Source organism: Mesoplodon bidens (genome assembly GCF_964165515.1).
Source record: "Mesoplodon bidens genome assembly, chromosome: 4".
Classification (NCBI taxonomy): Eukaryota; Metazoa; Chordata; class Mammalia; order Artiodactyla; family Ziphiidae; genus Mesoplodon; species Mesoplodon bidens.
Genome location: NC_138160.1, coordinates 139,626,525 through 139,649,207, shown reverse-complemented (window position 1 = coordinate 139,649,207; position 22,683 = coordinate 139,626,525). Strand labels below are relative to the sequence as shown.

The window sequence follows — 22,683 nt, the reverse complement described above, 5'->3', positions numbered from 1 at the left end:
ACAATCCAAAAAGAGCTGGTAGACATCTGCGCTGATTAGAATGTCTACAATATGTTGTTAAATTTAAAAAGAAAGTTGCTGAAAAAAATCCGGGTACAATTTGATCCCGTGTTTATGAAATTAAAATGTGTTGTGTGGGAGAAAAAGAAAAAAGCAGGTTGTAACAGAGTTTATGTAACACGAATCCTCTTTTTCAAAACATGTATATATTTGTACCATGCAAATGGGTAAGACTGAAAGGTTTGTCACTAAAAAGTCAGGAGTTGTTGTCTCTCAGGACGTGTGATTTAATTTTGCTTTTTTTGGTTTGCTTAGCTGTATGTTCTCATTTTTCCACAAGGATCACACACCATCTGTTATTTTGTAAAAGCCTCGCGTATATGCCTGCACACCCTAAAAGGGCTTGAGAATCTTGAGAACCCTTATTTGATCCAGAAAATTCAAATGCTGTTGAGGGTGGATAAATGCCCCACCTCCCTCACCCCTGGGGTGGGACCACTCTGAGGTGCATGCTCTATGCTGCCCCTGCCCCCCAGTTGCCTCCCAGCCCCACCCCGCCGAGTCAATTGCTCACTGGCATCCCCTGCAGGGCTCCTTCCCTCCCTGCCTCACGTCCCCACTGCCATCAGGGTTTCCTGGGGTCACCTCTCAGATAATTCAAATCCTCATCTTGGGGTCTGTTTTCTGGAGACTCCAAACTATGACAGCCGCCCTCTTCATTCTGTTATTTGACCCCGCAGGATAGAATGAGGTTGACCATCTGTTGTCCCCGGGCTATTCTGGGGAAGTCTTATGGGGCACAATGGAATCCCGGGGTCTCACTCCCCCCGCCGCACCTGGTCTCCTCCCACATCTTGGCCTGAAGCAGGGAGGCGGGGAATGTGGGTGGTACACAGGTGGTGAGCAGAGCACTGGGCCAAGAAGGGAACAGAGACGTGAAACCCAACCAGGAACATTTAATACAAAATAAGCCAGTTATCCAGGACCCGACCCAGACAGCAGTTAGCTATCCCTCAGAGAATGAGGCACCGCTGGCGGGCTCTGACATTCGTTTCAGGCTGAAGACCCAGCAAGTCCTCCAGCCTGTGCGGGGGGACATCCTGCCCAGGCCGTGGGTAGCGCCCCAGTGCAACGGAGCCCACGCGAGGCCCCAGACGCATGATCCCACCAAAGGCTTGGACAGAGGAACCCCATGGAGCAGGCAGAGACCACACCTGACGTGCAGGGCAGGGCGGTCAAGCAACTGAGACCAGGAGTGGGAATGGGAGACCCCGCCCCCAGCTTCACCCCTCACCCCCTCCAGGGGGGCCGGGTCTAGCAGGGGGGCCTTGCATGAGGACATGGGGTTGCTGGAACCCATGGCTGCCCCTGGCAAAGGAAGAGCCACCCCCTCTCCTGGGTGGTGGACAAGGGATGTTATCTGCACACGGCTCGGGTGACGGGGGGTGGGGGGAAATGAGGAATCAAACTCAGTCAACCCCACTGGGAGTCCATGAGGTCAGGCACACAGCCAGCACTCAATAAATGCTTGCTGCATGAAGAAACGAAAGGACTCCTTCATCTCTGTTGGTGATCAGATGCTGACTGAACAGCTGTCATCCTGTTTTGTATCACCAGTGCCCGGCACACAGGAGATGCTCTCCGGATGTGTGGGGAAGAAACCACTTAGGAGTGAAAAGCACCTTGTTTATCTTCAGCCCTAGCACAAAGCTCAGCTCCCAGCACACAGCAGGCACTCAATAAATGCACCGAGTCAGTAAGGACTTTTGTGTCGCAAGTACCAGGCACATATTAGGTGCTCAATATGTGTCTGAATAAATGAAAGTTTACCTCACTAGTCCCAGAGCCTGGAATGGTGCCCAGCATACAGTAGGCACTCAATAAATACTCGAATGAATTCAAACAGTGAATGTGTATCACTAGCGCCTGCTTCTTGATGGGGGATCAATAGTGCTTGATGACTGGATCCATCACTGAGGGAGGGAATAATTATGCCTCATTCACTACCAGAACACAGGAACCTGGGACCCAGTAATCGCTTAAAGTGTTGGGCGCACCAACTGTTGCCACCCAATCCACCTGTTCCTGGCATACAGTAGGCACCTCTGTTAATGCTGCCTGCATGCACGTGATTGCTGAGCAAGAGCTGGCTGGACGCCGCCCTGTGTGGGGAGCCCTCCTTGGCCTGCCAGGGGTCCACAGGGGCCCCGCTGTCCCCGGCGGGCGTGCGGGGGCCGGGCCAGCGACAGGCTGCTTTGGATTCATGGCCACCGCCCCTCAGAGCTCTCAGAGCTCATCCCGGGCAGCGCTGTCCAGGGGGGACTGCAGCACGTCAGAGTTCTTGGCCTCGCGGCTCAGGGCCTGCTGCTCCCGCATCTTCTGGGATTTGGCCCGGTCCCAGTCGGTCTTGACGTGCTCGTTGTTCCACACGACCGAGGTCTCCGTGTCGCTCACGTACCCGTCGTCCCCTGTGTAGTGTGTGGGGTAGATGAGCAGGGGCTCCACGGAGAAGGCGCGCAGGTCCCGAGGGGAGAAGTGGGCCTTGTATTCAGACCTGCAGGGGAGGAGGGGCACGGGGGCCGCAGTGGGTTGGGGGGCACGAGACGAATGGAGACAGAAGTGGGTGGCAGGGGGAGGGGGAGGGTGGCGGCTAGGGACCAGATGGAGGAAGAAGCAGGCAGAGGAAAAGCCACCTCTCTGGGACCCACGAGCCTCACGCCCCCACCCGGGCCTGCTCCACAGCGAGACCCCAGCCCACCTGCCCACCACCACCCCCTCTCACACTGGATGCTTGTCGAACATGACCGGCAAGAACTCGTCCACGGGCAGCATCTTGGAGAGTGGCCGGGCAGCCAGCAGCTTGCGGGCGCCTTGCAGGGAGATCACGTAGGCCAGCGTCCAGTACGAGTAGTCGGCCTCCACCAGGTTCCTCACGCGGGGCACAGCTTTTTCGGGGTGCTCCACCTGCATCCGCTTCCGACCCACGTAGCTGGGATGCAGAATGGGGGCCCAGTCACCTTCGTCCCACCTGCCCACCCAAGAATGCTAACGCACAGATCCACGGAGCCCGTGGTGGGTGAGGAGCAATGAGGAGGCTGGTGTGGCTGGACTGGGGTGAGAGCAGGCCCACAGGGGTCTGGGGCCGCAGGGAGGGGAGTGGGCTTTTTCTGAGGGCGCCAGGGAGGGTGTGGAGCTGGGGAGGCTGTGCCGCAGGAAGGAGAGCGGAGCTGAGAGGGGAGCTGCTCTGGGTTCAGAGGGCTGTGAGGCAGGTGGGCAGGAGTGAAGGGGAGAAGCTACTGCTCCTATCAACAGCAGGGTCCTGAGTCTGAGGCCCAGAACCCAGATCAGGGCCCTGCACATGGTGCTAGGGGCAGAGGTGGGGTGGCGAGGATGAACCAACCCACCTACATGAGATTCCAAGGGACTGTTCCAGAAATATGCTGGCCATACTCTACCTAGCACTGCTCTGAGACCCAGGCTCCCGTGGGCATACCCCACTCAGCCAAGCCCCCAGGCTTCTGGCCCTGCATCCAAGCTCGGATCAAACCCACCCCAGGCCACACCCCAAGTTCTTTAGCCATGTCCCCAGGCTTCTGGGTCAAATCTTAGCCTTATTCTCTACCCCACAGGCTCCAGTCAAGTCTCCAAACCCTGAATGAGCTGGCAGGCTTCCACCAGGTCCCTAGACTTCCGAGTCAAGAACAAGTCCTCCTGCCAAGCTCCCAAAAGTTGGCCCAACATATTAACCTGCAAAGGCCCTCCGACCTAGAGGCTCTAGGCCACACCTTTGAGTTCTGGCCCCTCCCAAGCCCCACTCACATGAGGTCCCAGTCCAGACCCTCCCGCTCCACATCCTGCATAAGGTTCATTAGGCGCCTCTTGAAGAAGATCTCGAAGCGCAGGTCGTCCTCGAACACGAGTGATTTCTGCAGCCTGCGGTCCACAACCTGAGGGAGGAGGCCCTGCTGAGATCTTGGAGAGATCAAAGCCAGGCCTGACCCCGGAGCCAGTTCTGCTTAAAAGCTCTGGGGCACCAGGAGAAAAGCAAACTACCCCCCGCCCACAACACACACCACCACCAATTTGTTTGGTTTTTTTTTGCGGTACGCAGGCCTCTCACTGTTGTGGCCTCTCCCGTTGCGGAGTACAGGCTCCGGACGCGCAGGCTCAGCAGCCATGGCTCACGGGCCTAGCCGCCCTGCAGCATGTGGGATCTTCCCGGACCGGGGCACGAACCCGTGTCCCCTGCATCGGCAGGTGGACTCTCAACCACTGCGCCACCAGGGAAGCCCACCACCACCAATTTGGATCTACCTCCTGGCCAAAACTTCCTCCTCACAACTTGGTAGCAGATTCCACAGCCTTACTTAAGCCTGGCTGCTCCTTCCCAACCCAGGGCCTGGGCCTACGCTGTGCCTTTGACACAGAGCACCCTTCCCCCACACAGCAGCAGGTAGGTTCCCTCTCACCCTTCTGGCCTTAGCTCACCTGTCACCTACTCAAGAGGTCCTCCCTGACTATCACCCAAAGCTGCCAGTTGAGGATAATTCATAACCCTGGGCCTCTCCTGTAGATGCCTCTCACTTATTTCATTGTCATTTATTTCTTTGTGGATTATCATCAGTCTCCCCACCTCCCAGGGCTGTGAGCCCTCTGAAGGGGGCTGGGTCTATCTTGGTGGCTGTCGTGTCCCCAGCACCAGCAGCAGGCTGGGCACACAGTAGGTCCTTGACAAATGTTCCCAGAATGAATGAACTAGAGAATCTTCACAACTGTCCCTGTAGTTGTGACTCCATCATCTGGGGAAACTGAGGCTCAGATTGGGAAATGCCTTCCTTGCTCACAGAGCTCACCCCTCTCAGAGGCAGGACTGGACTTGAACCTGGATCCCCTCTGGCTCTACAGCTACCTGGACACCGCAATCCCTGCCCCATGACCTCCATGATGAATATCAGAAAAGGAGGGCAACCTGGCTGAGCACCTGTCGCCTCAAACACCAAATGCCCCATCTGGCCTCACGCCTGCTGGTCCCAGGTTCCAGTCCGTGCCTGGCATCCTCGCCCATCAAAACCTTTCCTTCCAAGGGTGTGTGATGAGCCTCTGGGGCTAATGGGGTACCAATGTGTGGGGTCTGCATTAGTTATCGTTGCCATGGCTATTACTCCTACTAGTAAGCTTTGAGCACGGTGCCCAGGCTCTAGATATTTGACAGCGGGTGGACATGAAGAGGTTTCTCTTGGAGGTCCTGGGCCTCAGACCCTACCTGTTTCTAGAGTCAGGCTTAACCCTCCCCAGACTCAGGCTCCACATCTGCACAGGAGAAGGACAGCAGTTCAACCACCCAGGGTTCAGGTGACACATTCACCAAAGAGAGAAGACTGTCTGGGATGCAGGTGATTCCCTCCTTGAGCTGTAAAGAAGGCTGAGGGGCCTGCCCCACTGCGGGACCCACCTCTTTCCAGATGTTATAGTGGCTGAGGAAGCAGCCCAGTTCGCCCTTGGTGAGGGGCCGCCCATGGTAAGGATCCTGGTAGCCGGGCAGCATCTGGATGCCCAGTGCCTCTACCTGGCTAGTGTTCATGGCTCTGTAAGGGGGGACAGGAGGGGGTCAGTGGAAGACTCTCTCTGCCCACAATTCCACCATTAGCGACATTCCCCCTTGCCACCCCGTCCCCCCAACCTGCACACCCCTCTTGGACCCAATGTGGGCTGCCAGGGCATGGTCTACACCATGTGCGCAGACCTGCCAGCACCCTGCGCAGGGTCAGACTCACATCCGCTCCACAGCCGCCACCCACCAGGTGCACACACCCACACGTGGAGCCGCCCCTCCCCCAGCGGGGTGGGACTCACTTGCCGTCCACAGCCTCCACCAGCCTGCACTCGATCTCCTGCTCCTGCAGCGCGCGCAGCATACGTTCCCGTCGGTCCTGCCGTCGCTTCAGGTTGATCATGAAGACCTGTGGCCCAGAGCCTCGGTTGGACCCTCCAGGTCAGCCCCTGGCCCCACTCCTGAGGGAAGGCCCAGCCTACCTCGTCAAAGCCCATCTTGTCTGGCATCTTGGTGGGCACCGAGATGAACCGCGAGGGCTCCGCGGGTGGGTGCTTCACTGGGCGGCAGAGAGAAGCCGAGGGGTCATGGGGGTCATTGGGAAGTGGGGGGTGACCAGCCTCTTTCCAAAGCCCCCTCCCCACCCTCTGCGTGGCTCCCTGTCATCCCGAGCTCCTCAGCCTGGTGTTGGAGACCCTGTCTGACACGGCCCCACTCACAACATCATTGCTAGTCTCTCTCCTCCACCTCCCACCCACTCTGGCTGTTGGCACTGCTCCAGACTTACCCATCCCCCATTCCTACCTCTGGACCTTTGCACATGCTGGGCCTCTACTGAAATACCCTTCCCTCCTCCCTTCCTCCCCCTGAGTTATCAGCTAAGAGGCCTTCTGGGACGGGGCAGGGGGTGGACGGGTGGCAGCAGAGGAGTCTCCTGACCTCCCCAGGCTGTCAGGTACCTCTTCGGGGGTCCCCAGAGCGCTTGGGCTTCCGTCAAAGCCTCATTCTGCTGTCCTACCTCCCCAGCTCCCTGATTATCTCCCATGAGCTCTGCCAGACGGATACCAGGTCTGTCCACTCACACTGGCTCCCTTCGCCCAACACAGAGCTCGGCACAAACTCATAAAATGAACAAAGGAATGACTTTCCTCATCTACAAAATGGGCTAATAAATCTCTCAGAGGTTTATGTCATGATAAGATGCCATGAAATCACACACATTGTTTTGGCTTAAACTGTATCCTCCCCAAAAAGATACTTTGGCATCTTGACACCCCGGTACCTTAGAATGTGACCTTATTTAGAAAATAGGATCTTTAATGAGGTCATTAGGGTGGGTCCTAAGCAGTTTGACTGGGGTTCTTATAAAAATGGGAAAGTCGGATACAGAGACACACAGAGAGGGTAGACGGTGTGAAGACACACAGGGAGAAGATGGCCATGTGACTGGAGTGACACATCTATGAGCCCAGGTATGCCAAGAATTTCAGGGTGTTCGCGATCATTCTGCTTTTAGCTGCTGTGAGCAGTGCTCAGACCATATCCCCGGGGCCCTGTCTTGGTACATCCCTGACGGTTTCCCACAGAAGGATCAGATCCACAGGGGACTGTGAGCCTGGTGAGGCTCCTGGTCATCTACCAGGCTGGCCCAGAAAAGGTGAGTGTGGCATCTGCCTCCCCAAGAACAAAGGCCCTGTGTGAGCTCAAAGGACAGACACAGGCCCCTCTGTCTGGGAGAAGCCTGGGCGAGGCCCAGGGTCAACCTGGCACCTCCCACCTCGCAGCCTGGGCCTCCTCCAGGGACACTGTGCCCTGGGGTTTCTTCCTATCCAGGGCCCATCACAGCTCCCTGCCACCCCCTGTCCTCCTCAGGGGAGCCTAGGACCCAAGGGCAAGGCTTTGGGATCTGAAGACCCAAATTCAAATCCCAGGTGCCCTTTCCCTCTCTTTCTCAGCCTCTGCCTGCCCGCCTGTGTGTGGATGGTGAAAGAACCTGCTGATGGGAAGTGGGGTTATCTCTTCATTCTTTCTTATCAGTTCTGGGAAAATGGAGCATATTAGGTCCAGAAGAAGCAACACAATGCAGCCTTTCCAGAGAGCCATGTCAAAAAATGTAACACCCCCTAGACCCATCATAGGGTGAAGAATTAAACTTGACCACAGAGAGGTCTGGCCTTTGCTCCCAGCTCCTGGGAGGTTGAAGCCCTTGGAAATGTCTTTGTTTCTCTCAGGGCTTGGGCCATACTGGGTATGTATGCCAACAGTGTGATTTAGGGTGGAGGTCTTGGGCTACTTGGTATTGGCTCAATTTCTGCAGGGACTGGAGATGGAGGTTAGCCACGTGGCAATCATCTGTATCTGTGTGTAGGAGCCCCAGTAAAAACCCTGGACATGGAGGCTTGGGAAGCATCCCTGGTTGGCAGTACACCATGCATGTTGTCACATACTAGTGCTAGGAGAAGCAAGCACTGTCCATATGACTCCATGGGAAGGGACAGGGACAACAGGAATCTCTGTGCTTGGAACACTCCTAGATGCTGCCCCATGCACCTTTTCCCTTTGCTGATTTTAATTTGTGTCCTTTGGCTGTAATAAATTGTAACTGTGAGTATAATCGCTTCCAGTGAGTTCTGAGTCCCTCTCGTGAATTATCAAACCTGAACGTGGTCTTGGGGACCCCAGATTTTGCAACTGGTGTAAGAAGTGAGGGCAACCTTGTGGATATTCCCTAACTTTGCACCCACTGATGCATGTCTAGACCTCTCTCGCACATGGCAATGTTGGGAAAAATGGGAAACGCCCCCCATGCCGCTCAGGAGAAGACTGGTAAAGTGACATATGACACAGCCAAGAGTGAATAAATCTGTGGCTGAACATCTACATGGAATACTACGCAGCAAGACAAGAGAACGAGCCACAGCCACATGCAGCAGCCGGTGACAGCAAAGACGAGGACACTGGGCAGAAGACACCGCACTTGAGCAGCTTGACTGATGTGAAGCACAGAAAGGGAAAAAACCCGTCAGCTGGTGGAATCACGACAGTGGGGGACCCCGGGGAGGGCCAGAGCCTGGCCCGTGTCTGGTGACAAGGCTATTAAAAACAGAGAATGGTGAGCTCTGAGAGGGAATGCAGGCTTCCTCACCGTTTTCCACATACCTTGCCCTATGCACCTCTTGCATCTGGCTGTCCCCGAGTTGTCTGCTTTTAGATAAGGGTATTTTTTGGTTGTTTATTTTATTATTTTTTTTTTTTGCTGTACGCGGGCCTCTCACTGCCGTGGCCTCTCCCGTTGCGGAGCACAGGCTCCGGACACACAGGCTCCGCGGCCATGGCTCGCGGGCCCAGCCGCTCCGCGGCACGTGGGATCTTCCGGGATAGGGGCACGAACCCGCGTCCCCTGCATCGGCAGGCGGACTCTCAACCACTGCGCCACCAGGGAAGCCCCTGTTTATTTTTTAATTGGGCACAGATTGGTCAATAAAAACATGGTAACATTGAAAAAAAAATTTTAATAAAAAATTTAAAAATAAAATAAAAACAATCATCATGCTGCACACATATGACCTGTCACTACTGTGTATGCTAAAACTCAAAGAACAGGATTTACACTGAGCCAAGTTTATGGGCCAACTGGGAAAGACACCCCATTGTCCATGAGCAGGTAGGGAAGGAAGTTGCTGGATTCCCCACACACAGAGGGCATCGCTCTGAGCTTTTCTGTAAGCTTGAAATTTCATTGTAAGAAAGACTTTTTTCTTTTTTGGGCCATACTGCATGGCTTGCAGGATCTCAGTTTCCTGACCAGGGATCAAACCTGTGCCCCCTGCAGTAGAAGCGCAGAGTCTTAACCACTGGACCGCCAGGGAAGTCCCGAAAGATTTTTGAACACATGAAAAATCACATGCACAGCCCGGGAACAGGTACCCACACAGAGGTGGAGAAAAAAGGTGGTTTTCACTAGAACTGTAAGGAAGGATTTACACAAATATCTGAAACCTCCAGACCCTCCTTTCGTCTGTTCTGTGTGATTTGCTCTGGCGCTTGAGAAACAAAAATATTCACGCTTCTGTTGTGCCTTCCGTTTATAACGGCAGCGTAAACAGTCTTCCGACCAAAAATAACAACGGAAATATAGTGAAAAGTTAAACTAGGAAAACTATGGCAGCCTGGAGAAGCTTCTCAGGGTCCGCTCGCCCACAGGACTTGGCAGGAGGCAGAGACCTACTTCTTATGACTACAGCCTGGTGGGTTTGCCAGGCTGAGCCTGGGCAACTGCATGGGACGGACACTTGGCTGTTGCGGGGGTCTTCACCCTGATGACCTTGCAGCCTCCAGGTGTCACCTCAAAAGACCCCAAAGCCCCCACAAAACAAGGCAGGGTGTCATTCCATCTTCAGCCACAAGGGGGAGACACAGACAGAACCTTCTAGAAACGGATCAGAGCCGGGCCCGGGGGGTGGGGCACGGACTGAACCTCAGGGCAGGGGCCTGGCCCTCCAAGACCCTCTCCATCTGTGCAGTGGGAGGAACAGCCATGCTGCTTCCCAGGCCTTCACAGGGATGTGGTCAGCACAGGGCAAGACCCCCATGGAAGAGGATGCCATACCACTGTCCGGTTGCTTCAGAGACCCTCAGCCGGGGCAGAATCCCCTCCTCAAGCAGCATCAATGGCAGCTCAGCCCTATGCGTTCAGCCCACCTCACCAGAGGGACAGTTGCTAGTTTAATAGTCTACGGATTTATATGTATATGTGTTAGAAAGACATGAGCTTGCAACCACGGTAAAAATATGTAGTCTCCTTTTAAAAATGTATTCAAGTTTAAAAAAAAAAGTGTCCGTTAAGATAGATATTAAACAAACAATAGTGGGTCTGGAGGTTGGCAGGGACATGAGTGACAAAATGGCCCGAAATGGCTGTGTCCTAGATGCTGCCACGCACATGCAGGGTCATCAGTGAAATCTGCTGCCCTCACTGCTCCTACACTCTCCATGGCTCCTGACTGCCCCGGGGGAAAAGGCCCACTCCTCAGCCGAATGTCTGAGGCCCCTGCCCTGGCCCTACCTGCCAGCCCTGCCCAGCTCACCAGCCCCACTTCTGTTCCACCAACCTCACCTGTTTCCTGAGCTCACAGCCCCTCCAGCCTCCCAGCCTCCGCACGTGCTGCTCCCTCCGGCTGCAATCCTCTTATCGGCTAACTCCTACTTACCCTGCATTTTAATGCCACCTCCGCCAGAAAGCCCACCCTCATTTCCCCGAGCATGCCGTGCACAGCTGCATGCAAGCCAGCACTCTGTGAGAGGGCAGACAATCATCCACCTGTACCCACTGGGTTCCCAGTGCCCGGCGAAGAGACTGGCGCCCAGCAGACACTCAGTCAGTGTTCACAGATGTGAGATGGCAGGGAGAGGGAGGCGACTCAGCCCTCCCAGGTTGGCGCAGGCAGACTCACCCATGACCTCCAGCTGCACGTGCATGAAGCTCTCGGCCTCATCCTGGAGGGTGCTGTGTGCCCGCAGTGGCACCGGCAGAAAGCCATACACCTCCTTGTTGCAGACGTACATCTGGACCTCTGGAGCCAAGGAAACAACAATCAAAATTGAAAACAGAGCAATAAGGCAGTGGAGGCAACCTCCGAACAGAGCATTAGCCTCACAGCCCAGCATGGGGCCAGAGTGTAAATGGGTCCAGCTGTTCCCAGCAACCGGCAGAGAACCCCCCACCTCGGCGCTCCATCTGGGAATTGGAGTCAGAACAGGGGTTCGCAGTGCCAAGAAAGAAGAAAAAAAACTCCAGAACTGTTAACGAGCGCCTTGCACCGGTACTGACTCAGTCCCTGCAGGATTCCATGACAAAGCAAACCACAAAACTGCGGGTGAACAGTAAAGATGCACATTTATGCACAAAAATGAGATGCAGTTGGACAAACCATGAGTTACATTATCTCTGTGTTAGTCCTTTTCTGAATGGTTTCAAATTTTATGAGTATGTATCTTTTTTTAAAGTGATAAACCCAACGAAAACGATTTTCATTGAAGGGCCAGATAGTAAGTATTTAGGTCTATGGGCCAAACAGTTCTCTCTCAACAACTCAAGTCTGCCTTTGGACCGTGCCCAGAGAGGGCGTGGAAGCTCTGCGCCCCTTCCCCCAAACCTTGCCCTGTGCATCTCTTCCTCTGGGTTGTTCCCGAGTTATAGCCTTCTATAATAAACAGTAACCTAGTGAGTAAACAGGTTTCCTGAGTTCTGTGAGCTGCTCTTGCAAATTAGCAGAACCCAAGGAAGGAGTTGCAGGAACCTTTGATTTCTAGTCATTTGGTCAGAAGCACAGGTGACAACCTGGACGTGCAATCAGCATCTGAAGCGGGCTGGGGGACATAGTTTTGTGGGACTGGGCCCTTAACCTGTGGAATCTGAGGCTATCTCCAAGTAGACAGAGCCAGAACCGAGTTGGAATTGAGCTGAATTCTCAGACACCCTGCTGGGGTCCCAGAATTGCTTGTCGGTGTGGGGAATACACCCTCACCTCCAACCTACACACATAGGAATTGGGTCCAGGAACCCAAAAGATATTCTTAGCTTGCATCCATATGAAAACAGATAGTGGGCTGGACCTGGCCCATGGGACATAGTTTGCTGACCCGTGGTTTAAAAATAAATGACAGGGGCTTCCCTGGTGGCGCAGTGGTTGAGAGTCCGCCTGCCGATGCAGGGGACACGGGTTCGTGCCCCTATCCCGGAAGATCCCACATGCCGCGCAGCGGCTGGGCCCGCGAGCCATGCCGCGGAGCCTGTGTGTCCGGAGCCTGTGCTCCGCAACGGGAGAGGCCACAGCAATGAGAGGCCCGCGTACAGCAAAAAAAAAAAATAAATAAATAAATAAATAAATAAATAAATGACAGGTCAGTATATGGCTATGTTTTCTTCCTCTCTAAACTTTTATTTTTTGCCTGAAGTATACGACTAGGGAACAATTATGCTCAACCACAGATATTTGGGGGAATACAGGAAAATATCAGGATGGAAATAACTTTCAATAAGAAGATCTTAAAGACCTGGGGAGTAAAGCCACCCAGCAAAGCCAGGGCTGGAGAGAGAACGGGTCCTGGGGATATCATCTGAACACCTGGATACAGCTGCACCTGAAGTCATCGCTGCACCCTGCAGTTCTGGTTCTGTGAACCTTCCGTGGGCTCAGCACTGGTCCCAAAGAAGCAGAGAGACACCCCATGATGGCAAACCCCCTGTGGACTCACCTGCCTGTTTGCAGGAGAAGGCAAAAACAATGATGTCGTCGAAGGACCACGTATAGTCAGGGTGGGGAGGGTAGAACGCCAAGTTCCTGGATGCCGCCTTCCTCAGGTCAATCAGGAAGGTCGAGTGCACCATGGGGACTGCAAAGCAGCCCCGGCGGTCCCGCTTGCGGATGGGGATGTAGGCAGGCGTGCGCTTGTAGTAGCCCTGTGGGGAGGCAGGCAGAGTTTTGCATGGGGGTCCTTAAAGGTGAGGCTGGAGGCCTGGGACAACAGGAGGCACAGAACACCTGGAGAGTAAGACTGGGTGCCAGTTTCTGGCTGTGGTGGGCATTCCCTGAGTGCAGGGCTCTGAGCAGGGCCTGTCAGTCTCCAACCCCAGAGCCTCAGTTTATGGGCAATGGCACAGAAACACAGGGAAACAGTCAGTCATTTGCAGACCCAGCTCAATACTTCTGATCAGAAAAGCAGCATTTGAGAAAGGAAATTAAAAAGCTGAAAAAGGGACTGGATATTTGAGATCCTTTGATTTTAAAATTAAACATCAGAAGTGGGACTTCAAGAAAGTCGGGGGGCAATCTTTCAGAAAGATTTTTTTTAAAGCTTCTGGAACAGTTCTCTCCCTTTCTCCTACCCTTTACGAACTGGAATTGTTAGCATATAACATTTAGATTTCTATGACATACTTTAAAAGATAGAAACCACTGAATTATTCACTTTAAAATGGTGAACGTTGTATTTTATGAATTACAAATCAATTCAAAACAAAAAGACAGGAGGAGATAGGATGGGTCAGCATCCTGGCTCTAGCCACCCAGCCCCCTTCCCCTGGCACAGCCCTGCTCCATCACCGGCCCCTCACTCTCCCTGGCTTTGCCTAAAACTCCACCCTCATCACTGGGTGGAACAATCAGAGCCTGACATTTTCCTGACTTCAGTAATTGGTTCAGGGGTAGGAGGAGACTGGACAAGGCTCAGAGTAGACTTTGGCTGAATGCTGCTGAGATCATCCCCCAGGAGTTTGAAAATGAAGCCACGCAAGGGATGGAGGAAGAGGAATATTGTTTCAACACCTGGATCAAGCTGTGCCTGAAGTCCCATCCTGGCACCATCACGTCATAGCTATGTGAGGGCAGGCAAGTCACTTCCTCTCTCTGCATTTGTGTTTCTGCCTCAGTAATGGGTGTAGGGGCAGGGGGCACACAATCGTAGACCCTCCCTCAAGGTCTATTTAAGGATTATCACAATAGTGTTTATCAAATGCTCACCATGAGGCAGTGTGAGGATAAGTTAGACTCCAAATCCAGCCCCCAGAACCCCCAGGCCCCTGCCCTACCACGGTAACCCCCTGACCTGGGAGGTCATCCCACACCAGAAGTTGGAGTACGCGGCCCGGGAATCCAGCATGGGGGCCACCACCGTCTTGTTCTCAGCGATGAGCTGGGTCAGCATGTCAGGGTTGAGAATCAGGTTGTCCGCGTCCACAAACTGCAAAACACCCGACATGGCATCACTGTGGGCCGCCAGAGTGAGCCGGGCTAGGCCACAGCTTGGAGCAGCTGGGGCAGAGGCCGGAGCCCTGGGGAGGGGGGCACCTGGAATAGCATGTGCAGCCCTGGAAGCCACCTGCTCCTCAATGGACAGCTCTGCCCTAAGTCACCAGCAGAGTTCCGTTCACACAATGAAATACACGACACTGCAAGAGAAGGGACGGACCACACAGCACGAAGCGACACAAATGGGTCCCACACACGGTGCTGGCGAGCCACGGGAAGTGACAGTGGGTGCATCACGTGGCTCCTTTTATGGGAACTTTCAAGACGGGCAGCACTGGTCAATGAGGAGGACAGTCGGGGCTGGGAGGACCACACTTTTTTCTATGTAAGTTAAATGCCAACAAAAAAATTCGTAAAAATAGGATCTTTACATAAGGCTTTTTTTTTTTTTAACACCTTGAATGTTGGGGTAAAAAGATGATAACTTGTTTGCTGCAGTCGGGAAGGAAACTCCCCAACCCATGAACAGGATCATCGTGGTGGGGGGTGCCTGCTTGTCCCCCCAAAACCGTATGTCACCAACACCTTCCAGAAAGGCCACACCAGAATATTCATGGCAGGATGGCTCATCACACAAACTGGGAACGACCCAGGAGTCTAGCAGTGGACAATCGGCTACAGAAACTTTGGCCCTGCCCTGCTGTCCCCTTGCAGAATGTGTCGAGACAACTGAAAAATCAAGCCACAGAAAACAATTAGGTAAGGACGTTCCTGTCTACCGATATGTGAAAACACACACAGCACGATATATTATACAACTATTAGGAGGTGGTATTTTTTTTAATGCACCTGGTCCACAGATATGCTTTCCGTTACCCATGCAGGGTTTTTCTGTGTTTTTTTTAAATTTATTTATTTATTTATTTTTGGCTGTGTTGGGTCTTCGTTGCTGCACGCGGGCTTTCTCTAGTTGCGGCGAGTGGGGGTTACTTGTAAGAAAATTTACAAGAAACAACAAGAAGCGTGGAAAGAAAGAAAAAAAATCATACCTTGTAGTCGTACCTCCCAGAGAGGCTCACTCTCTGGCTGTGTTTTTTCACCTCTATGTGCTTCCAAAACTAGTTTCCATCACCCCAAAGGAAACCCTGTGCCCGTGAGCAGTCACTCTGCATCCCCTCTCCCAGCCCCTGGTGACTGCTGATCTGCTGTCTGTTTCTGTGGATTTGCCTGTTCTGGACATTTCACATAAACAGGATCATATGCTATGTAGCCTTCTGGGTCTGGCTTCACTCAACCTGATGTTTTCAGGGTTCATCCAGGTTGTAGCGTGTGTCAGTGCTTCACTCCTCTTTCTGGCTGAGTGATATTCCGGGTTCATTGCGGCGCACGTACTTCTCACTGCGGTGGCTTCTCTTGTTGCGGAGCACAGGCTCTAGGAGTGTGGGCTTCAGTAGTTGTGGCTCGCAGGCTCAGTAGTTGTGGCTCCCAGGCTCTAGAGCGCAGGCTCAGCAGTTGTGGCGCACGGGCTTTGCTGCTCCGCGGCACGTGGGATCTTCCCGGACCAGGGCTCGAACCCGTGTCCCCTGCATTGGCAGGTGGATTCTTAACCACTGCGTCACCAGGGAAGCTCCCCATGCAGGATTTTTAGAACGTGTGAATCACTTGCCATAAACAAGAGTAAAAACTAGAATCTCTGCCTTCTCCAGCAACATGGGAAGGGCATTCCCACGTGGCAAGCCCCAGCTGGAGACGGGAGCTGGCTGCCCCTTGGGACAAGCCGTGCGGTCCTGTTATGTTCCTGCCCAGACCCCTGTGGACATTTGAATTTGTGACCTTGGAATACAGATGCAGTGAAAACAGCCAGAACAGTCTGGCAGTTCCTCAGAAAGTGAAACATGGAGTTACGGCAATTCCAGTCCTAGGTACAGACTGAGAGAACTGGAAACAGGGACTCGAACAGACATCTGCACACCACGTTTATAGCAGCCTTATCCACAGAAGCCAAACTGTGGAAACAACCTAAATGTCCACTGACGGATGAATGGATAAACAAAACGTGGTCCATCCATACAACGGAATATCACTCAGCCAGAAAGAGGAGTGAAGCACTGACACACGCTACAACCTGGATGAACCCTGAAAACATCAGGTTGAGTGAAGCCAGACCCAGAAGGCTACATAGCATATGATCCTGTTTATGTGAAGTGTCCAGAACAGGCAAATCCACAGAAACAGACAGCAGATCAGCAGTCACCAGGGGCTGGGGGAGGGGATGCAGAGTGACGGCTCACGGGCACAGGGTTTCCTTTGGGGTGATGGAAACTAGTTTTGGAAGCACATAGAGGTGAAAAAACACAGCCAGAGAGTGAGCCTCTCTGGGAGGTACGACTACAAGGTATGACTTTTTTTCTTTCTTTCCACGCTTCTTGTTGTTTCTTGTAAATCTTCTTACAAGTAACACCCACAGTGTTTGTAAAAAGAGAAAAAAAGAGGCCATTTTAATAATAATTTAGAAACACTAGACAAATGATTTCACATTCCAATATGGATTACTTAAGTCCCCGATTACAAAAATATACGGTATGTCAAAAGCTGCTTTGAGTTCTGAACCAAAACCTTGAGTTCCACCCAGGTTTGCTGAGAGAAAAAGGTGAAAACCAGCCAACGTCAAACCATGAAAGCAAAACCCAGGGAAGCAGACAAGGTGGCCCTGGGCTGGACGGTTCTGGGAGGTTCGAGTCCTACCTCTGTTCTTCACTGTTTCTGAGACTCCACCCAGCAGGCTGTCACTTCCCTCTCTAAGCCTCCACTTTCCCATCTATAAAATGGTCTGAGACGGCACCAACTCACAGGGATCCCAGGAGGAGCCTGTTCCATCCTTCCTCCTCCCAGGAGATGGCTCCGTCCTCCCCACAAGGTTCAGGCCAGGACGTGAGGTCCTTCAGGCACCCACACATCCAGCAGGGCCTGTCCCCTTGGCCTCAGAACGCATCCTGAACCCACAGCCCCATACAGGCCCCCACCCTGGCCTCCTGCAGCACCCCCTCCTGCCCCACAGGCCCTGCTCCCCACGGCAGCCACAGGGACTTCAGAAAATCAGAAATCAGAAATCAGAACCTAGCCCTCTCCTGTTCACACACCCTCCATGGCTCCCCATTACCTTCAAAGGAAAAGCCGCATCCCTCCCTTGGCCTGAATAGTCCGGCCCCCACCTACCGCCTCAGCATTACCCCCTCCATCACTCCACTCTGGGTACACTGGCCTCCTCGCCAGTCCTTGAATGCCCCAGGCTTGCTCCCTGCTCTGTTCCCTCTGCCCCGACACTGACCCCCAGCTCCCGCTGAGGCTGGCTCCTTGGTTCCTTCAGATCTCTGCTAGGACCCCTCCTAAGGGAGGCCCCAAATCCCTGGTACCTGTGGCCTTGACCTTATTTGGAAATTGGGTCTTTGCAGATGTAATTAAGATGTAAATTAAGATGGAGTTCATCCCTCCTACACTGCTGGTGGGAATGTAAATTGGTGCAGCCACTATGGAAAACAGTGTGGAGGTTCCTCAGAACACTGAAAATAGAATTACCATATGATCCAGCAATCCCACTCCTGGGCATATTCCCAGACAAACCTGTAATTCAAAAAGATACATTCACCCCTATGTTCATAGCAGCACTATTTAAAATAACCAAGACATGGAAACAACCTAAGTGTCCATCGATAGATGAATGGATAAAGAAGATGTGGTATAAATATACAATGGAATATTACACGACCATAAAAAAGAAAAAGTAATGCCATTTGCAGCCACATGGATGCAACTAGAGATTACCATACTCAGTGAAGTATGTCAGAAAGAGAAAGACAAATACCATATGATATCACTTACACGTGCAATCTAAAATACGGCACAAATGAACCTATTTACAAAACAGAAACAGACTCACATATATAGAGAACAGACTTGTGGTTGCCAAGGGGGCGGAGGATGGGGGAGGGAGGGACTGGGAGTGTGGGATTAGCAGATGTAAACTATTATACATAGGATGAATAAACAACAAGGTCCTACTGTCTAGCACAGAAAACTATATTCAATATCCTGTGATAAACCATAATGGAAAAGAATATAAAATAAATAAACAAATAAAACAATAATTACTTTAAAAAAAAGATGGGGTTCATAGTGGATTAGGGTAGGTCCTAAATTCAGTGACTGGTGACTTTATAAGGAGAAGAGACCACGTGACCACAAAAGCAGGGACTGGAGTGATGCAGCCACAAGCCAAGGAACACCTGGAGCCCCCAGAAGCTGGAAGAGGCAAGGAAGGATCCTCCCATAGAGTGCAGCCCTGCCTGCACCTTGATTTACACTGCTGGCCTCCAGAGCTGCAAGACAATAAATTTGCATTGTTTTAAGCCCGCCAGTGTTGGTATTTTGTTGTGGCAGCCCCAGAACACTGATATATCATCAAGTGCCTTTCACAGCACTGGCCGCCTTCTGATATTTACTCACGCAGTTTTGTTTTCTGGTCACATCCACCTTTCCTGGGATGCTAGGAAGGTGGGGCTCAGCCTGTGCTGATCCTCACTGTGTCCCCAGGGCCCGGCACGAGGAGGGCACAGGGAGTGGACGATAGATATATGCTGATTAATAAATTAAGAAGGTAGAGACCAAAGCTTGAGGTTTGGCACGTAGATGGAAACCCACCGCGGGCACTGTCAGGCTGGCATCACTGCATTCAACCTCCATGGCGAACCAGGCTCAGCTGTCAATGCCCTGCCCATCGCACCAGGGGAGGGGACCATGCCCAAGTCAAGGAGCCAGGCTGAAGGAGCTCACAGGAGACCCGTGATCTGTGGGCATGTAACCCAACATTGCATTCAAAACCTCAACCGGCCCCCTCTTCCCAGAAGCCCAGGAGGAGGAAGTGAAAGTCAGTGCTCAGCAGCTCAATGTCACCAACATCCCCCAGCCCCCGTCCCATCCTCCTGCTTCTCGGAGTGACCCAGAGGTCATCATCGTGGTTGCGGAGAGAACTCACATCACTGGTGATGCTGATAAAAGTGGAGATGACCCAAGTGTGCAACTACAGGCGTTGGCTGGGGACACAAAAGCCCATTTGTTCCTGACGATTAAGAATCCAGGTGGCCAAGGATCAAATCCCAGCTCCTCCACTAACCTGCTGTGTTACCTCTGACAACTCACTTCCCCTCTCAGAGTCTCAGTTTCCCCTCTGTAAAATGAGGTTAAGGCTGGTCTCCGAATCCCACCACTCTGCCTTCCCTTGAATACCCCAGACCTTCGGCTGGGGACCCATGGGTTGGCTGGTCAAGAAACTCACCAGGATGTAATCGGCCCACATGTCCCGGGCCGATTTCAGGGCTGCCTGGCGTAACTTCATGACGTGCTCATAGCGTGAGTCAGACCAGTGTTTGGGGCCCTCCTCATCTGGGTAGGACCTGCAGAGAGGCAGCTGTGATGTGGGAAGCACAGGGCATTCTTGGAGCCCAGAGAGGGTTTGAGCTGGCTGAATGTGGGGTGGTCAGAGAGGGCTTCCTGGAAGAGGGGATGTGTAAGCTGGATCTGAAGGCTGGGAAGAAGTAAGGAGAAAATAGGAGAATGGAGGTGTGTCCCCAGTAGGGGGCACAGCATGTGCAAAGGCCCAGAGGAGAGGGGAAAGGGCCTCTACTGCCTTGCAGAGACATCCCTGATGGTGAGGGGGAGACACTAGGAGAGAAGACCCGAAGCACAAGAAAGCTCGGAGCCTGTCCTCCCAGACTCCTCATCTGGTCTAGGCAGTGGGTGGGTACAGAAATAAATCCTGAAAGAGTGAAACGAACTGAAGTCCACATCACTCAGGGGCTCATGGGGACACTAAGCAGCAGAGCTGATGTTGCGGCTGAGTGACACAGGGAACAAAGCAGTGGGCGTCCACCACAAAGACCAAGGAATGAAGGAATTCCAGGTGGAGCGAACGGCAGGGGCAAAGGTCCAATGGGAGGCTTATGACCCACTGGTGAAGCTGAGGTGGGGTCAGAGTAGCCACAGCCAGCGCTGAAGGCTGCAGAGCTGGGCTAGAGCATCAGGGACTGGGGGCTGGGGACTGGCCCAGGATGACGGGGAGTCATGGAGGGTGTGTGAGCAGGGGCACAGCCAAGTCCAGCTGGGGGCAGGGGGCAGGGCAAGGCCTGGCACTCACTTGGGCTCCTCTGCCGGCCGCCACTCCACAGAGTGGTACAAACTCTTCGTGGCCACCAGCCATTCCCGAAGCATGGCTGACGTGTTGTCTGAGTTGTGGTCCGTGGCCACCCTGCAGACAGAACAGGCCAGTGAGTGAAGTTAGGGAGACTCAGGCAGGAGGAGCAGCAGCAAGGCAACAAGGGCTCCCACGACCTGGCTGGGCCTCCCACCAGCTACACAGCCCTGGGCAAGACACTTTCGCGCTCCGTGCCCCAACTTCCTCATCTGCGACACAGGGGGTGAGGACACGGCCCACTACACTGGGCTGTAGAGGGGATTAAACAAGCTAATTTTGGAAAAACACATTAGATGACGTTCGTACTATGGGGCATCAAGGATCTTATAACCACATTCGCTACTAAATATGTGAGATTTAATAAATATGTATATATATATATCATGCAGCCCTGCCCCACCTTCCTCAATTCTCTCCTATGAGCAATACCACTTTGGAGTGGGCTGTGGTCACTCATTCATTCAACAAACATTTCTTAAACACCAACTGGGTGCTTGGATTATCCGGCCTGGAGGGAAAAGGAATATTTGGAAGTCTAGTTTGACCATCAGCTGAGAGTTATTCTCCCAAAAGAACTGTTATTTAGTCAACAACAAGGATAGCAACGATGACAATAATAACAGTAATGATAATAATAACCACAGCTCTGGTCACTGATGTCAGGCGCAAGGGCTTCACACTCAGTAACTTGTTCATCTTCAGAGACAACCCAACTAGAATTATATTAGTATCCCCATTTTCCAGATGAAGAAACTGAGGTAGGAAGCAGTAAGTCACCAGTCAGGCTTGATCATGGCCCTGCCCCATTCTGCTTCTAGGAAGGATCCACTCCCCGCAACCTTCCGCCATCCGTCCCGTACCCCACCCACTCCAGTAGTCAGAAGGCAGAAGGTCCGATTCAGGCTGGGTTCAGGGAGCAATACGGCAGCAGGAGCGTAAAGACGTTCAGTTAGTAGAAGTGCAATGTGGGCCACTGCAACGCCCCAACTGGGTGTGGGGGCGGGTTTTCAGGCTTCCCTTTGAAGCTGTGTGTGCTCCCAAGTGGATTGGCAGGTTAGTTCCGGGCAGTGTGGCACGGGTGATCCCGGATATGCCCTAATGGGGGGTCCAGAAGGCAGAGCTGTGGCCCGCCCCCCCCCAAGAGGCCAGCAGGCAAAGCGCCGTTCCGGCTGGTGCTAATGCGGCAGGGGGAAAGCAAGCAGGAAGGCACGCCTGGGTTTGGCCTGCCCTGATGGGAGACAGCAAGCAAAAGGCACGCGTAGGGCTGGCCGGCCCCGCCCGGTGCCAGGAGAGCGGGCGGGGCGCGGCGTGGACCCGCCGGGATGGGGACAGCAGGCCGGATGCGGGGCCGCGGGCGCCGCGCTCACCACAGAGCTGTGCGGTCCCGGGGGTGCCGCAGCCGCTCGAGCGAGCCCAGCGTGGAAGGCAGCGCGTGGGCCGCGTTGCGCGCCAGCAGCGCGACGAGAACGCGCGGCGCCTGCAGCGGCGACTCGGGGCTCCAGCGCTCCTCTGGGAAGTAGGCGGCGGCGCCTGGCGGGCCCTCCAAAGGCGGCAGCGCCAACAGCAGCAGCAGCAGCAGCACCGGGAGGGGCCGCCCGTGCCCCCGGCACGCGCGTGGGGTCGCCGCCATCGCGCCACGCGTCGCCTTTAAGCCGCTTTTCTGCCGGCGGACGCGGACGGCGCCTTAAAGGGGCCGTCGGGACCCCGCCCCTGCCGCGCGCCTTAAAGGGGAGGAGAGCTCCTGGCGGAGTCAGCCGTCAGGGCCCGCCTCCAAACGGTCTTAAAGACACACAGTGCCTCCTACCCTCCTCAGCGGCCCGCTCGAAGTCAATCTGCAGGCCTGACCGGCAAGCCCAGCCGCCCCCGACCCCCCCACCCCAAGACGCTGAGCGCTCTGAACTTGGGTCTGTGCGGTAAAGGCGTCAGAGCTCAGAATCTGCCCTGCCACCGAGCAGCTGCTCCCTCCAGGATCCCAGCCTGATTCGCCATCCAACTTCCCATTTGTATAAGACCGGCTGTGTCACGAGTCGAACCTGGAGAGTCAGGATCTGGTTTGGGACTCAAGATGTGAGCCTCAGTTTCCTCTGCTGCAACATGGGTTTTACCACTCTAGTTCTCGACCTCCCTGGGATGTC

The 22,683-nt window shown here is 53.7% G+C and overlaps 1 protein-coding gene across 1 annotated transcript; it reads right to left on the bottom strand.

Annotated features, from left to right (window-relative positions):
* Positions 1–936: 936 nt before the first annotated feature.
* COLGALT1 (collagen beta(1-O)galactosyltransferase 1) lies at positions 937–22,273 on the bottom strand. The gene is made up of 12 exons (XM_081233641.1): positions 21,916–22,273; positions 20,492–20,602; positions 19,634–19,751; positions 14,159–14,293; positions 12,809–13,013; positions 11,005–11,124; positions 6,034–6,110; positions 5,854–5,960; positions 5,453–5,585; positions 3,820–3,947; positions 2,783–2,989; positions 937–2,554 (listed from the first exon to the last, which is right to left on the bottom strand). Exons 1-12 carry the CDS (start codon positions 22,176–22,178, stop codon positions 2,287–2,289), a joined length of 1,872 nt encoding a protein of 623 aa, XP_081089767.1. The 5' UTR covers positions 22,179–22,273; the 3' UTR covers positions 937–2,286.
* Positions 22,274–22,683: the final 410 nt, after the last annotated feature.